Source organism: Artemia franciscana, chromosome 11 (assembly GCF_032884065.1).
Source record: "Artemia franciscana chromosome 11, ASM3288406v1, whole genome shotgun sequence".
In the NCBI taxonomy this organism is placed as follows: domain Eukaryota; kingdom Metazoa; phylum Arthropoda; class Branchiopoda; order Anostraca; family Artemiidae; genus Artemia; species Artemia franciscana.
Genome location: NC_088873.1, coordinates 6,032,344 through 6,050,579, shown reverse-complemented (window position 1 = coordinate 6,050,579; position 18,236 = coordinate 6,032,344). Strand labels below are relative to the sequence as shown.

At 35.6% G+C, this 18,236-nt stretch overlaps 1 protein-coding gene and 1 long non-coding RNA gene across 3 annotated transcripts in view; one reads left to right on the top strand and one right to left on the bottom strand.

Moving 5' to 3' along the window:
• Window positions 1-18,236, top strand: part of LOC136032731 (uncharacterized) — a 306,662-nt gene that overhangs the window by 103,625 nt on the left and 184,801 nt on the right. The window lies entirely within an intron of this gene.
• LOC136032723 (epidermal growth factor receptor kinase substrate 8-like) overlaps window positions 1-18,236 on the bottom strand; it is a 122,906-nt gene that overhangs the window by 46,310 nt on the left and 58,360 nt on the right. For both annotated transcript variants that reach the window (XM_065713038.1, XM_065713039.1), the window contains exons 5-6: window positions 14,505-14,616; window positions 6,539-6,762 (exon numbers count right to left, since the gene is read on the bottom strand). In XM_065713038.1, coding sequence (XP_065569110.1) covers window positions 6,539-6,762; window positions 14,505-14,616 — 336 coding nt within the window. The remainder of the gene's footprint in view (window positions 1-6,538; window positions 6,763-14,504; window positions 14,617-18,236) is intronic.

Sequence of the window (18,236 nt, the reverse complement as noted above, 5' to 3'; positions counted from 1 at the left end):
TGTCTTCTGGCAAAAAAATCTAAATTCAACATTTTTGTAGATAGGGGCTTGAAACATAAGGTTATCTGATACACTGAATCTGATGGTGGGATTTTCGTTAAGATCGTATGACTTTTGGGGGGTAATTCCCCCTATTTTCTAAAATCAGGCAAATCTTCTCAGGCTCGTAACTTTGACAGGTAAGACTAATCTTGATGAAACTTATATATTTAAAATCAGCATTAAAATGTGATTCTTTTGATTTAACTATTGGCACAAAAATTCCATTTTTTAAAGTTTTGGTTACTATTGAGCCGGGTCACTCCTTACTATAGTTCGTTACCACGAACTGTTTGATTTGGTTAGAGACACCAGCAGAAGTGGAGCGTCGAAAGCAAGCGTAATATTAAAGCACTGACTATAGATCAAACATGTGCCTTAATCAACATAATTAATTTGAAGAAAACAAATTTTTTTTTAGGGAAATAAAGAGCGAACTTGAAACTTAAAACGAACAAAAATTATTGCTTCTCAGTCGATCTAACATATATCAATAAAACTAGTACAAATAAACTAAATAATCATATTTCCCTAAGTTTGTAGGATTATAGAAAATTAGCACTTTACTGAAAACGCAAAACAATATAGGAGTTTAGGTACATTAAAAGCAAACTGATGAAACGCTGTTACAGTATAAAAATAAAGCATTTTAGGATTGTTAACTAATTTTTCTTTTCGTTTAATTTGGTAACACTTCTGCACAGAGGTTCAGCCCGATGATTGTTTTTTTTTTGGTTCTGAAAAGGACATGTCATGATTAGTTTTTAGATAAGTTCGAAGTGAAACCACTTTGATAGTATTAGGACTATAGACTAGACTTAAAATTTTTATTATTACTTGAAATTTTTTGTTGTATAGAGAGGGAATACTGGAGAATAAAAATAGAATAAAATATAAATAGAATAATAGAATAAAATAAGAATAAAAAAAGGAAAAAAAAGAAAAAACTGAAAAAATTTAAAAAAAATGAAAAAGACAAAAACCAAAGAAAAAGAAAAAATATAAAAAGAAATAAAACTAAAAAAAGAAAAACCAAAAAAGAAAAAAACTGAAAAAAGGAAAAAAATAAAAAAGAAAAAAAAACGAAAAAACTAAGCTCAATGGCAATCATTAAAAAAAAAACAGGTTTCAGTTCTTTTACATTTTTTCTACCACTCTATATTAATCAAGTATTCAATAATACTTTTTTTTCGAATAAAAAGTATTCAAAAAAAAACTTGAGGATCATATTAAATTGCTCTAAGAGTAAAAAACTGGTAAATGCACAAATATTTGAATATATTTTGACAATGGATTAAAGCAATTCTAAAACCTTAAAAAAGAAAACCAAAAGTTTGAAATTTAATAGAAATTGTTGAAGTATAGAATGCTTGCTGCTCAAAGAAAAAGTGTCAAAGCGTCAATTAATGTCAAAGAGAAATTATCCTACTATGTTACCAAAAAAAGAACACCAGGACGAAACACCAGAGCAACGCAAAACCAGGCTTGCGGCTCAAAGAAAAAGGGCCAGATTAGGAATGTCCTATTTGCGTCAACAATGTGATTTCCGCTGAAATACCTGATGTAGGTGTCGATAGGGGCTTACATGACATCGTGGTAAAAAAAAATATGATACATAAACCTTGCGGTGAAGTGAATGAAAATTCACCATGCATGGACAAAGGAAGGTGCACAAAACAATATCCTTGAATTTTAGTACCTAACACAATTACCGGCAATGATGGATACCCTTTGTATAGAAGAAGGTCTACCGAAGATGGCGGAAAATCAGCAATCATAAAGTTGCATAACCGTTACATCAAACTAGATAACCAGTGGGTCGTGCCATATTCACCTTTATTATCGAAAACAAACAATGCGCACATAACGCACATAAACGTGGAATATTGTAATTCCGTAAAGGCAATCAAACACATATGTAAATACGTCAACAAAAGTAGCGACATGGCAGTTTTTGGCTTGCAGTCTAAAATCAGTGATATAGATGAAGCCGCACAATATCAGGCTGGGAGATACATAAGCAGTAATGAAGCTGTATGGCGAATTCTTTCATTTCCGATACATGAACGAAGTCCAGCTATTGTTCACTTAGGGGTACATTTACAGAACGGTCAACGTGTTTATTTTCTGGAATCCAACTTGCAACAGAAGGCCTGAATCCACCGCCTACAACGTAAACTCCTTTCTTCGCGTTATGTCAAAATGATTCTTTTGCAAAAACTGCTGTATTCTAAAGTGCCTATGTATTACACATGGAATGCTAATAAGAAATTATTTGAACGTCAAAAACGGGGTGAGTCAGTCGACGGCCAACCTAAGATCTTCAAAGAAACCACGATAGGAAGACTACACCATTCACTCCAATCAAGATGAATGCTTCTTTCTCTACCTTCTTTTGGTTAATGTACCCGGCTCGACGTCTTTTGAGCATTTGAAAACTGTAAACAGTACTATACATGACACCTACCGTAGTGCATGCCAAGCTCTGAATTTATTGGAAAACGACCGACACTGGGATAACTGCATCAATGACGTGTGCAAAACGTCAAATTCATGCATTATTTGGAATCATATTGACAACTTGCTCTGCTTCATCTCCCACAGAGTTATGGGAGAAATACAAATCACAAATGGCCGAGGATATACTCCACCCAACACGGTTAGAGAGGTCAGATATGACCTTGAATTTGACAACAGAAATTTATAACTTCACTTTAGCTATGATTGAAGATTTGTGCTTTTCTATGGCAAACAAACTTCTCAAGCATTTGAGAATGTCTTCACCTAATCGTACTGCTGCTATTTCTACATGTGTAGAATTGGATCGTGAACAAAGTTACTACACGATTGATCTCTTGACTTATATATTATAAAAACAAATATTTCTAAGTTAATGTCTGAAAAAAAAGCATTTATGATCAGATAATGCATTGCAATGATAACCAAGTTGGAGAAATGTTCTTCTTGGATGCGCCAGGAGGTACTGGCAAAACTTTTCTAATAAGATTGATTCTGGCATCAATTCGATCCAAAAATGACATAGCGTTGGCCCTTGCGTCGTACGGAATAGCTGCAATGTTGCTGCCTGGTGGAAGAACTGCTCATTTCACTTTGAAATTGCCTCTGAATTTACATTCTACAGAAACTCCCACGTGCAATATTTCCAAATCATCTGAGATGGGTAAAGTATTGCAGCAATGCAAACTTATTGTTTGGGACGAGAGCACAATGGGACACAAAAAATTGCTAGAGGCTCTTGACCGATCATTGCAGGATTTGCGAGGAAATTCCAAACCCTTTGGCAGCACATTAATATTGCTTGCGGGAGATATCAGGCAAACATTAGCTGTTAATCCTAGAACGAAACCTGCGGAAGAAATGAATGGTTGCCTAAGAGATTCTAATTTATGGGTACACGTAAAGACATTAAAATTAACTACAAATATGCTTGTCCGATTGCAAAACGATGGCTCTGGTCAAACATTTTCTGATCAATTGCTGGCAATTGGAAACGGAAAGCTCCCAGTTGACTCAGTTTCAGGACGTATACAACTGCCTCCCGAAATCTGTAATTTAGTGACGTCAAAAAATGATTTGGTTGAAAAAGTATTTCCAAATATTCTAATCAATTATAAAAATCATAAATGGCTAAGTGAACGAGCGATTCTGGCAGCCAAGAACAAAGACGTCCAAGAAATCAACAATATTATTCTGACCAAGATTCAAGACCAGGCAGTCATTCACAAGTCAATCGACATAGTTCTGGAATCCAATGAAGCAGCTAACTATCCATCAGAATTTTAGATTTGCTGGATCTCCCAGGGTTTCCACCACACTTGCTACAACCAAAAATAGGCGTCCGAATAATAATGTTGCGAAATATTAACACACAGCAAAGCTTTGCAACGGCACGACTTGCCGTAAAAAAAAACAAAACAAAAAAAACAATGGAAAACATAATAAAGGCAACAATATTGACAGTGTCTTTCGAGGGTGAGGCTGTTCTTATTCCTCGCATTCCCATGATTCCAGCGGATCTGCCTTTTCAATTTAAAAGATTGCAATTCCCAATTTGATTAGCATTTGCAATCACCATCAATAAAGCTCAAGGGCAATCATTAGAAAAATGCGGTATAGATCTGAATACGGATTATTTTTCCCTTGGACAACTATATGTTGCATGCTCAAGAGTCGGTAAACCGGACCATCTATTTATATGAACAGAAAATGGAACAGCGAAGATTGTTGTATATCCACAAGTTTTACGCAGTTAAAAATTAGCACCTTGCATACATGTTGCTGGGGCGCGTAGCCCAAAAGTAACGCGTGGCAGGAGTGTTACAAACACCCCCAAAAAAGCAAGCAGTGTAGCAAAAATAGCTTTATTAGATTCATTATATCAGCGAGCCCAACCGTAGAAGTTTCTAGATCCAATCTACATTACAATAATTGAATTACAATAAAATTGCAATAAAATAAAATTATATTAAAATTGTAATAAAATGTTTTGCAATATAAGGAAGCTTTCATTTCAGTAATTTGCAAAAGCGAAAATTGAGGCTCTTATTAAATTATATTAAACTTTTTAAAGAGTAAAAAACTGTTAATTGCAAAAATATTTGAATATATTTTTGACAATGGATTAAAGCAATTCAAAAATCTTAAAAAAGAAAACCAAAAGTTTGAAGCTTAGTCAAAATTATTGTTATAAATTGTATTTGCTTTAATAATCAAATATCTTTGGAAAAACTTCAATTTGAAAAGACAGCAAATTGATTGCGGTGAAAATACAAAGGACAATGAGAATCCATATATAGAAGCCTGCCGCATGCCGCTAGCAGGGGCCAGTTGCTTTTTTAAGTAACCAAAGAATTAGAGGGTAACTAGGCCTGCTCCCTTGCTCCTGTGTTTTTTTTTTTTTTTTTTTTTTTTTATTCGTCCGATCAAAACTACGAGAAAGCCATTTAGCCAAAAAATAAATTAATATGCAAATTTTGTTTTAATTATTCATGTGCAAAGAGCCAAAATAAAAACACCCATTAATTCACAAATGTTCAGAAATTAAAAAAAGGAAAAAACAAGTCTTTTTCACTGAAAGTAAGGAGCGACATTAAAACTTAAAACGAACAGAAATTACTAATTATATGAAAGGGGCTGTTCCCTCCTCAATGCCCCGCTCTTTACACAAAAGGTTTGTACTGTTTTACAAAGTAGAGGTGAGAGTAAGAGTCAAACTTTAGCGTAAAGAGTGGGGCGTTGAGGAGGGAACAGCCCCTTTCATATTGGGAATATTTTATGTTCGTTTTAAGTTTTAATGTCGCTCCTTGCTTTCAGTTAAAAAAAAAATTTATTTAATTTTTTAAGAAAGAGATGGCTATAAGTTAAATTCACCTGTATTTACTTGCAGCTTATTGATGGGAGCTTTTCTTTCTTCTTGGATATCGTTTTAGCTCTGCTTCTCTTTCATGTAATAATTCCCTACTAAGGTAGGGTCATTTGAAGATGAGGTTGATGAGTGTTTCTGTTTCATTATCCGTTGCCCGGTATGGCATTTTGGCCTTATGATGGATCAGTTCAATAGGCTACAAATTATCCAAAGAGAGTCCTCAGAATAATTCATGGTCTTGACAAAGTGCCTTACACTGTTCTTCTCAAGGAATTCTGCCTCCCAACCTTAGTAGCCCAACTTGTTACTCTTTTCACTAAATTTGGGAATAACCTGCGTCATAACCCACAAAAATAAATATATTATAATCCAATTAATATTTTATATTACATTTTATTATATTATATTGTATTCTATTAATTTTTAAATTAATCCACTTATTATATTGGTATTATAAATCCAATAAAATCCCCATTAATATAAATCGAAATAATAGATACCATTTTTGAATCAGATTCAAACTACAATTTTTTCTTACTTGATATTTTTTTTTTCAAAATGCATTCTAAAATTTTCAGCTACTATGGACTAGAGATTGTTTTATGCTGGATCACCATAATAAATCCAGGAAATTTAGCTATTTGACTAAGTAGCCCTTACACGCCCTTAGCCACACATCTGGTGCTTTATTTATTTCTCGGTGTCTTGTTGTTTCTTTAAGAACGTTTTCCAGTAATGTTGACTTTATCTTAAGACTCTTCTCACGCGATGGGTGATGTAAGGAGCATTGGAACTTTACACCCTCAGGTAGACCGATCTTCTTCTATGAAAGGGTCTCTTCAACAGCAATGATAGTCATTTTTAGGAACTTCCTTAGGCTGTCTTTAAACCTGGTTATAGATCTGCCTCTCGGGCGTCACTAACCACGGGATGCAAAGTCGAAGTCTTATGCAAGTTGTTGAGGAGCTGCCAGTGGCATCAGAAGGAGGTGCTCTGACCATCCTAGGGATTGATACGAACCTTAAGCTAAAACTAGAGGCAATAATGAGGACATAAAATAATACCATCAAGCAAAACTAAGTTTTCGCTTTGTTTTGATAAAAACAAAGTTACCTGGGAATATTCCAGCCATCACCAAGGGAGTGCCAAAGGGCCACTTGTTCACTCTTCAAACACGAATAAAGGAGGTCGACTGAATCTTGAGTTAAAAGTGGAGATACGACGGTTGTAGGGAGGCGATAGTCTTGTGAAGATTCCAAAATTATAGTCAACGTGTTGAATAAAACATGAATAAGGTCTGGACCATTGGGGTCAAACAAACTCTCTTTCATTTTGGCCTAAAATTTCAGTTTTGTAAATCGTAAACTATTTATCATTTTTCAGACATTTTTTTTTCAAATTCTGAATAAAAAATCTGAGTTAATGTGTTGGTCAGTCGAAAAACTAGATTATACAGTAAACATATAAACGACACAAGAAGATGAGAAAAAACACAAACGCTACACAAAAAAAAAGAGAACGAAAGAAACTCAATACGGACCTGTTCATTATTCTTATTGTTCCCATTGATGAAGGCTTACGGATAGGTAGCCGATATATTTAGGCTTTTATTAGCATATGTGTAAGTTAAAAGTTGTCAGACGTTACAGGTACTACTACTATTATTATTACTAAAAGTTCACTGCAGCACCAGGCCGCCTGATGTCTATACTGCTGCGAATACTCCTTCTCAATCCAAATCTATTTAAATCCTCCCTTTTTTCATCCTCCCAGGAAGTTCCATTTCCCATAAGCCTTCCGATATGACTTCCTCCCACTCCAACCGCGGAAGACCTGCTTATACTTTAGCCAGTTTCGTTACCAGTTGGCCGAAAAGGACAATCTTCAGCATTCTGCCACCCTTCATCTGCAGAACGTGTCCTAGCCATCTCAACCTTTCTCTCATTATAGCCCAAGAAATCGGTTCTATTGCTTCAGAACTATATTTGACCACTGTCATTACTGTAGCCTCTAATTTTCTAATCTTCGTTTGCAGGCTTATTTTCCAAACTTTTTTAACTCGGAAAAAAACACCCCGAGCCTTGACTATTCTACTTTTAACATCCCCACTGTTCCCACCGTCTTTAATATTAATACTACCGGGGGAAGTGAAACCATTCATCTGATCAGTCTTTTTGTTATCCTGATCAATCTTTCATCACCTTTCCTTTTTCGCTAATATATAGTATTAGCAACTTTGTCTTGTTAACATTAATTTTTAAGCCTATTCTAGCACCCTGAAATCGAAAAAGCTCTGAGAGTTCATTTATTTTGCTTACACTATCATAGCGTACTCCTCATTTTTAGAGGGAAATAAAGAAAATAAAATAAACAAATAATAAAACCAGCCGCTAACCTCATTTTCTACCTCAATCACAGCAGTGATATTCTCGTAAAAATATTTTATATCATCTTCAGTTGGTGTAACGTTATACTTGTGTCTATGCACATTTTCATCCCAACAGACCATGAGTGCAGTCCCCCCCTCTTTGAATTTACTTGAAGGACAGATGTTTTGTTTGTTTCATAGTGCTGTGGTTTCACGCTGACAGAGTTTGCGTACTCTTTGTTTTTCTTTTCGAAGCCTTTGTCCAGATTATATTAAATTCCTGCGAACAAAGCTACGTGCCAATATAATGGCACGTGCAATATAATATATGGCACGTGCAATATTGTGCAATATAATGGCTACCTGCCAATATAATTATATTTATATAATTAAAAATTAGTACACATTTTAAAGTTCAGGGGCTGGGTAGTATTAATTTCTTTTCACATTAATACATGCATTTCAAATCATAGAACTATATATTTATATCTTAACATTGATATCTTGACCATAGATTAAACCATAATTTACTTACGATTAAATAAAAAAAACAAGTTTTTTCAACTGAAAGTAAGGAGTGACATCAAAACTTAAAACGCACAGAAATTACTTCGTATATGAAAGAGGCTGCTTCCTCATAAACGCCCCGCTCTCTACGCTAAAGTTTGACTCTTTCTCTCAATTCTTCTTTCTAAAACAGTAAAAAACTTTAGCGTAAAGAGCGGGGCGTTTATGAGGAAGCAGCCTCTTTCATATACGAAGTAATTTCTGTGCGTTTTAAGTTTTGATGTCACTCCTTACTTTCAGTTGAAAAAACTTGTTTTTTTTATTTAATTTCTGAACGTTTTTGAATCAATGCATGTTTTGATTTTGGCTCTCCGCAGAGGAATAATCAAAACGAAATTTGCATATTTTTTTTTTTGGCTCAATGGCTTTCTCATAACTTTGATCGAATGATTTTGAGAAAAAAAGAGCGGGGGACGAAGCCTAGTTGCCCCCCGATTTTTGGTTAATTAAAAAGGCAACTAAAACTTTTAATTTTTTACGAATATTTTTATTGGTAAAAGATTTACGTAACTTATAAATTAGCTTACGTAAAGAACTTTTGTATTCTCATGTTTTTATTACATATATGAGGGGATTCGCCCCATCATCAGTACCTCGCTCTTTACACTAAAGCTTAAATTTTATCCCAATTCATTAAGAATGACCCCCTGAATCACAAAAGCCGTAGAATAAGTAGTTGAAATTACCGGAAATACTTTAGCGTAAAGAGCGAGGTATTGGAAGGAGGTGAGCCCCTCATATGGGTAATAATTTCTGTTTGTTTTAAGTTTTATTGCTGTTCCTTACTTCCAGCTGAAAAAGCTTTTTCACTTTTATTTTTTAATTGTTTTTTTTTAAATAATGCTAGTAAATCCTGCACTCCCTTCATGGAAATTTTCTTCTCCCATTACAAATTCTCGAAGGAAAGTTCCCCCAGCATATCCCCCTCTTCTCAACCCCTCCCCCAAACCAAAAAAATCCTCCTGAAAACGCATGTATACTTCCCAATAACCATTACTATATGTAAGCACAGGTCAAAGTTTGTAACTTGTTGCCCCTCCCACGGGAACTGTGGGGGAGTAAGTCGTCCCCAAAGACATAGTTATAAGGTTTTTCGACTACGCTGAATAAAATGGCTATCTCAGAATTTTGATCCGTTGACTTTGGGAAAATAATTAGCGTGGGAGGGGGCCTAGGTGCCCTCCAATTTTTTTGGTCACTTAAAAAGGGCACTAGAACTTTTCATTTCCGTTAGAATGAGCCCTCTTGCAACATTCTAGGACAACTGGGTCGATACGATCACCCCTGGGAAAAAAAAACAAAAAAAAAACAAAAAAACAAATAAACACGCATCCGTGATCTGCCTTCTGGCAAAAAATGCAAAATTCCACATTTTTGTAGATAGGAGCTCGAAACTTCTACAGTAGGGTTCTCTGATACGCTGAATCTGATGGTGTAATTTTCGTTAAGATTCTATGACTTTTAGGGGGGTTTTCGCCCTATTTTCTAAAATAACGCAAAGTTTCTCAGGCTCGTAACTTTTGATGGGTAAGACTAAACTTGATGAAACTTATATATTTAAAACGAGCATTAAAATGCGATTCTTTTGATGTACCTATTGGTATCAAAATTCCATTTTTTAGAGTTTTGGTTACTGTTGAGCCGGGTCGCTCCTTACTACAGTTCGTTACCACGAACTGTTTGATAGTCAGTGAAAAACAATGTGTCAAAATCAATGCCCACTAGTACCTTAGTACAACCTTAGTACGGTGTATGCTCAGTTCATCGAAGTTGAAAGTTCAACTCCTCTTTTTAAAGTCAAAAGTGACTGGAAACCAACTAGCCCTAATCTTAGAACCGTTTTTGTTATCTTTTTTTTACGCTGGACATTTGATCGACATTTTGAGATACCTAGTTTGTACTTTCTCTGTGACTGCTCAATTTCGCATATTCGGAAATTTAACAAGGGTAGGGGGAATTATCCAGGGAAAATTTTCTGCGGGAGGGATTTTCTAGGGATAATTTTCCAGAAGGGGGATAATTATGTACCTACCCCTCACAGAATATTAGTTGTCTAGTTAACCTCTTCAATTGATTCAATTGTTTATTCAAGTCGAAATTCAATTGCTTGTGACCCCATAAGTTGACAAACAAGGAAAAATAATTATTTGACTCTTGAAAAAAATACTCAATTTTGCGCTGGATCAGATGTAATCCCGAAATCTTAAGGTAGCTTGTTTATGTCTAAAGTAAGTCGAGAATCAATTTTAACTAATTCCAACATTTTTTAAGACTTCTGTCAGAGAGCCAAATTATTTGATGGAACTAAGTTTTATGAGACTTTGTAGACTCAAATGTCTGTGCATGTATGTATTTATGAGCTTAATATTTTTAATGAGACTGTTGAAGTGATAATTCAATTCAATTCAATTTATTTAAATAAAAAAAAAACATAACAAATAATAATAAAGATCCTGGAAGCGAACTTGTTGAGGACCATAACAACAAAAAAATGAAAATGAAGAAGAAAGAAAAAAAGAAAAGAGAAAACACGGGTAATTAAAGCAAATTGAATAAGAATTTAGAGAATTATAATATCGAAATTTTAGTACATTGTTATACAGCGTACGAAAACTTGTGGATAGCTCGACACTGGAGGGTATTATATTCCATTGAAGTATAGATTTTTAAATGGGGGATCACTGGGCAGAACTAGAGACACACTTGAGGACAATGAAGGAACGGTTGGATGAACGGAGACAGAGGCCTTCAGAATTATTACTATTAAAATAAGATAATAATTGGGGAGGAAGATTTTTATGGTAAGCGGAGTATGCAAGGGATAGATTTAATTTTTTGATGATTGGTTCAAAAGGGATAATACCAAAAGCGGAGTACAAGTCCTGGGTGGGATATTGTCGGGGCAGTCGAAAAACTTCTTTGACGGCACGGTTTTGTGCAGATTTCAATTTATTGGTAACTGAAGGATAAGTGTTGCCCCAAACTGATCCGCAGTATGAGATATATGGGTAAATAAAAGAGTAATAAAGGGTGACAAGGATATCGTGAGGAAGAAAATAATTCACACTATTAATCATACTTACCTGTCGCAAGATTATGGCTCTGATGTAGGACACATGTGTTGCAAATGATAGGAAGGATTCTATGTGGACACCAAAAAACTTGGCAACTTCGACCTGTGAGAGGATATTGGTAGAATATTTTAGGCCAAGTGCTTGCTGAGCTTCATTTTTTTGTAAGGGGTTCGAAATAATACAACCTGACTTTTCTTGCTGTTAATGGTCATGCAGTTAACGAGACACCACTCCTGTACTCTATTCTGAAGGGTTTGAGTAGAGGCGACGACGGATGGTAAATTAGGACCGGTGATGAAAAAGTTGCTATCGTCAGCAAAAAGTACTGGGTGCACTGATGGACCCCGGTCCGTAACCAAATCATTAATATAAAGGAAAAAAGTATTGGACCAAGAACAGAGCTATATAGGACGCCCCTCCGGATAGGTAGGGGATGTGAATTCACACCGCCCAGACTCACACTCTGTACTCTACCAGAGAGATAAGAGCCAAACCATGAGAAAGGAACTCCACGAATCCCTAAGTTGTTGAGTTTACTTAATAAAACACTGTGATCAACCATATCAAAGGCCTTAGAATAATCCAAAAATAAGTCCGATACAGTATTTTTAAGGTCAAGTTGGGAACGTATAAACTGTGTGACGTCTATTAGTACACGAGCAGTTGAAAATTTGGAACAGAAGCCATATTGATGAGGAGAAATCAACGAATCTGAATAATGAATCCCAATTAAAAAGGGAGAAAGACGTCAGAATATAATTTTGTGAATCCTTTTTATTGTGAATCGGGATAACAATTGCTGATTTAAATATTTCTGGGAAGACTCCATTGGTCATAGACAGGTTTGCTATGTGCATAATGGGTTCACAAACATAGGAAGATACAGTCCTAAGAAGCTTATTACTTATGCCAAAGAAATCAGGTGTACTACTATTAGATAGACATTTGATAACTTGAAGCACCTCTTTACGATCAGTTGGAGAGAAAAACATGGATCCAGGATTCTTGCTAGGGTGTACTGACTGGGAGAAGGAACAGGAGTTAGCATTTGGAATATTAATGAAATAATTATTAAATGCATCCGGTACTGAAATTCGGGTCAATTAATCTGCCACTGATGTCCTTAAGGTTAATAGGTACAGATCTTGAATTCCTTTTTCTTTGAAAGAATTTCATTTATTGTGGACCAAATTTTTTGCAAGTTCCTTTTGCAATGAGAGATTTTTGAGTAATAATAATTTTTTTTGCTTCCCGGACGAGTTTGGTACATAAGTTTTTGTATTTTTGATAATTAGTCAGGTCATAGGGATATCAAACAGTTCGTGGTAACGAACTGTAGTAAGGAGCGACCCGGCTCAATAGTAACCAAAACTCTAAAAAATGGAATTTTGATACCAATACATACATCAAAAGAATTGCATTTTAATGCTGATTTTAAATATATAAGTTTCATCAAGTTTAGTCTTACCCATCAAAAGTTACGAGCCTGAGAAAATTTGCGTTATTTTAGAAAATAGGGGGAAACGCCCCCTAGAAGTCATATAATCTTGACGAAAATCACATCATCAGATTCAGCGTATCAGAGAACCCTACTTTAGAAGTTTCAAGCTCCTATCTACAAAAATGTGGAATTTTGTATTTTTTGCCAGAAGGCAGATCACGGATGCGTGTTTATTTGTTTTTTTGTTTTTTTGTTGTTTTTTTCCCAGGGGTGATCGTATCGACCCAGTTGTCCTAGAATGTTGCAAGAGGGCTCATTCTAACGGAAATGAAAAGTTCTAGTGCCCTTTTTAAATGACCAAAAAAATTGGAGGGCACCTAGGCCCCCTCCCACGCTAATTATTTTACCAAAGTCAACAAATCAAAATTTTGAGATAGCCATTTTATTCAGCGTAGTCAAAAAACCTTATAACTATGTCTATGGGGACGACTTACTCCCCCACAGTCCCCGTGGGAGGGGCAACAAGTTACAAACTTTGACCAGTGCTTACATATAGTAATGGTTATTGGGAAGTGTACAGGCGTTTTCAGGAGGATTTTTTGGCTGGGGGAGGGCTTGAGAAGAGGGAGATATGCTGGGGGAACTTTCCATTGATAGTTTGTCATGGGGAAGAAAATCTCCATGAAGGGAGCGCAGGATTTACTAGTATTATTTAAAAAAAAAATGAAAAAATAAATATGAAAAAGTTCTTTCAGCTGGAAGTAAGGAGCAGCATTAAAACTTAAAACAAACAGAAATTATTACCCATTTAAGGGGCTCACCTCCTCCTAATACCTCGCTCTTTACGCTAAAGTATTTTTAGTAATTTCAACTAATTATTCTACGACTTTTGTGATTCTGGGGTCATTCTTAATGAATTGGGACAAAATTTAAGCTTTAGTGTAAAGAGCGAGGATCTGACAAGGGGGGAACCCCCTCATATATGTAATAAAAATAAGAGAATACAAAAGTTCTTTATGTAAGCTAATTTATAAGCTACGTAAATCTTTTACCAATAAAAATATTCGTAAAAAATTAAAAATTCTAGTTGACTTTTTAATTAACCAAAAAATCGGATGGCAACTAGGCTTCCTCCCCCGCTCTTTTTTTCTCAAAATCATTCGGTCAAAATTATGAGAAAGCCATTTAGCCAAAAAAAAAAAATGCAAATTTTGTTTTAATTATTCCTCTGCGGAGAGCCAAAATTAAAGCATGCATTGAATCAAAAACGTCCAGAAATTAAATAAAAAAAAAAACAAGTTTTTTTAACTGAAAGTAAGGAGCGACATTAAAACTTAAAACGACCAGAAATTACTTCGTATATGAAAGAGGCTGCTTCCTCATCAACGCCCCGCTCTTTACGCTAAAGTTTTTTACTGTTTTAAAAAGAAGAATTGAGAGAAAGAGTCAAACTTTAGCGTAAAGAGCGAGGCGTTGATGAGGAAGCAGCCTCTTTCATATACGAAGTAATTTCTGGTCGTTTTAAGTTTTAATGTCGCTCCTTACTTTCAGTTAAAAAAACTTGTTTTTTTTTATTTAATAGGTTATAGGGATAATGGTTCAGTGAGTTTCAATAATTACAATACTTACAATAAGATTGAAACAAAATTTGTGTTTTTGGTACACATCTATGAAATCTTTTTGAGCGGGAAGAACGACAGAGATGTTAACCATACCATTAGGCTGCTGGACTGGAACAGGTCTAAAAAAACAAATTAAAACAGAGATTACTGAACGCAAAGCAAGCGTGCTGACCCAAGCATGCCGAATTAGAGTAAAATGTTCGACAGAAGTACCGTTTTCTTCTATAATTGTAATTGCGCACACCTGTGAGAAGTAATAAGCCAACTTTTTTTGGTAAATTATTTTAACCTTCCGAAACATGAATTCTCATCAGGGCCGTACCAAGGGGCTTTGGTACCCGGTTGAACCCCCCCTCCAAAATTGTCGTCCGACTCGTACAAAAGAAATAAAAATATATTTAAACAATTCTTGTTGCGTTTATAAAGTATTCTCATGTGTCTCCCCCCTTCCACAAACAAAAATCTTGGATACAGCGATGACGCTCAATGAAGACAATTTTCTTGACGAAGTCATCAAGCAGTATTTGAAGTGAATTAGTAATTAACTCTATAAATCTTATGTTTGAATTATTTCATCACACTGAGAAAGTCTCTGAAACTTCAAAGTCAGCCTAAAAGATAGACCAAAATCAGTGATATCTTTGAAATAAATTCTATCTTTAAAAAAGGCACAAAACACAACCACATTTAATAAATATGGCTGTTTTTTCGTGTCTCTACAACTGTGGCTTTCACGCTACGTAAGCCATTTTATATATTAAGTTGTTAAGTTACTTTACGTTAAGTATAGCTTTTCACACTTAATCAAATCCTTTCACACTAAGCTAACGTACAAAATCCATCCTAATCGTTTTCTAAAATCATCACGATTGTCAAAAGAATGATATTAAAAAATTAAAAATACGAAATAGGAGACGGGGATTCAAGCTCTCATCAAGTATAAAATGCTTTTCTAAGAAAACAATAATTTGTTTTTGCAATATCTATTATTGTTCGACCAGATTTGCCACCTTGTTGCTGTTCTACTGAGCTATCATAAATTTACGTAAATTACGTTGCTGCTCTACGCAACATAAATTTACGTAATGTAGAAATATATGCAGAATCTGAGTTTATTTTGTAATTTATATATTATGTAATTATTATTACATATACTACGTAATATATATTACGTAATTTACGTTGCTGCTCTACGCAACATAAATTTACGTAATGTAGAAATATATGGAGAATCTGAGTCTATTTTGTACTATGTTACAGACAAAGTTAGCTCCGAAGCTTAGATAATATAACAGAAGTCTTAAATTATGCTACTGTGAAGGGTTTTACGCTGTAGTGTGGAAGAACCCCTAACCATACGAAGTCCGACGTTGCCATAAATATCACGTTGTCCATAAGCAACTGTGTGTTCAGCGGCCACGCGTTCAATTAATTCGACAATTAAAAAGATAAAATTATTAATTAGTTCCTTGTCAAATGTATCTTTGGCGATAATCTTCATGTACAGTTCAGGTTTAAATCTTGTGTAAGCTTGTAATATATTTACAAATTCTATTCCTAAGCTTTGGATCATAAAATAAAAGAATACTGCTAAAGGTTAATGACTGAGTCTTTTTATTAAGTTCTTTTTTATCGAGATTTTATTTCTATTGTTACTTCATAGCATTTTATTAATATGGGTTAAGGTTATGAGGGGGGTTTGGGTGTTAATTTTCTCCACCTGCCCAGATTTTGAGACATTTTTGTTCGTTTCCAAATGATATAGGGAAAGAATCTCGAATAATTTGCTGAATATTTGTTAAAAAATATCCTAAGCAAGTTGATGTGGGTTTTAGCCAATGTTAGTTTAAATTATTACTAACAATTTCAAGTAGTAATAGTGGTTATTACTATTACCACTAAACACAACTCACTGAAGTGCCAAGATACCAGTGGTCAACACAGATGAACACGCTGTGCTGAACACAATCTGAACACAGCTGAACACGCTCCTCCTTAACCACAAGCAATGCAAAACTTCGCTCTTTGCCCCTGCCATGAAGTTTTAATTTCCTTTAAATACTCTTTTGTGAGGTCTTCCCACTCCGTTTGGTACGATCTGCTTTCTGTTCCGCCCCAGATGGAGGACTAGAAATTTTTTTGGTAATCTACCATTATCTATCCGTAAAATGTGTCCTTGCTATCTAACCCATTCATTATTGTCCCAGTGGGTGAGAACAACATTTTCGCACATATTGCTGTTTGACATACGGAGTACATAGATAGTAAATTATTTTATTACTTATTAGGAACTATCCTCACTTGCTTGTACTTTTTGCGCATCTAACCCGCATCCGGGCCTATCGTGGTGCCCAGGAGATGACGACGTGTCTCCTTCCAGAGGTTTTACCCAAGAGTGGCAGGCTCTACGATATCCAGCCACTGATGATCTCAACGATGGCCGTGTTTTCTGAATCCTCCAATAGGCTCCAGATAGAACTTCATTATTACGAGTCATGTCTTCGTTTGTTCCCCTGTTCTCTTTGTCCGTGACCGTAATGGTAGTCATTTAAGGCATATTTTGCTTGCATAGCCATCTGCCCAGCGCATCGTATGGTCAAGCCATCTCAGTCTCCTCTGCTTGGCATTATCAATGAGAAGTGAGTGATCCTCACAATTTCTACTGACTTTGTTGTTCAAGACCCATCTTTGATTCATATTCTCAACATAAAACGCAGGCATTTATGGTTGGATGTATTCCAGATCAACGCTTCGGCTGCTTTAAGTGACCACGTTTCAATTGCATAGACGAGAACAGAGAGAACCATAACTTAATGCACTCGGAGCTTCATCTGTGTCGGAATTTCATCAGAGAGCTTTCCGTAGTTTGGTTCCAGAGAGCTTTCCGCAGTTGAATGAAGACTTTCGAGGCTGATGATATGCGGCTTCGGATCTCTTCTAAAGATTTGCCAGCACGGTTTACCGTTAAGCCCAGGTATTTTAACGACCTGACGTCTTCGATCTGAGCACCTTTTAGGGTCATAGGGGTTTCATCCATCGCAGCCGTTTGAATGGCTTTTGTTTTTGGTAGACTTATTTGGAGGCCATTCAAGAGTGCCCTATCTGCAACGACATTAATCATAAATTGTGAACAGCTTGGCAGTAATAGGGATAAAAATTTTCCTCGGTAGTCTTTACAATCCATTATATCTCCTTTCTTGAATATAGGGGCACTTATCGAGGTCTTCCACTCGTCGGGGACGTAATTGTTGTCCTAAACTTTAGTGATCAAACTATGAAACCTATCCACCACTGGCTTGGGTATAGCTTTCATTTGTTGGGTAGAAATCCCATCAATTCCTTAGCTTTTATGGTTTTTCAGTACTTTGATAACCTTGATTACCTCATCCTTGGAGGATGGGTCCTTGGTAGTCTTTAAAATCCATCAGACCTCATTTTTTGATGAAAGGGACATGTGTCGAGGTTTCCCACTCATCGGGAACGTAATCATTGTCCTAAACTTTGATGGTCAAACTATGAAGCTTATCAACCACTGGCTCAGTTACTGGGTAGAAATCCCATCTATTCCTAAGCTTTTATAGTTTTTCAGTATTTTAATCATCTTGGTTACTTCATCCTTGGAGGGCGGGTCCATGCATACATTTCCATACGCCTATTGGCCTGGTGAGTTCTGAGGAGCTTTACGTGGTTTATTTTGGCTATTAGTATCTCCTGCTCTCAGTTGCTCTTGGAAATGTGC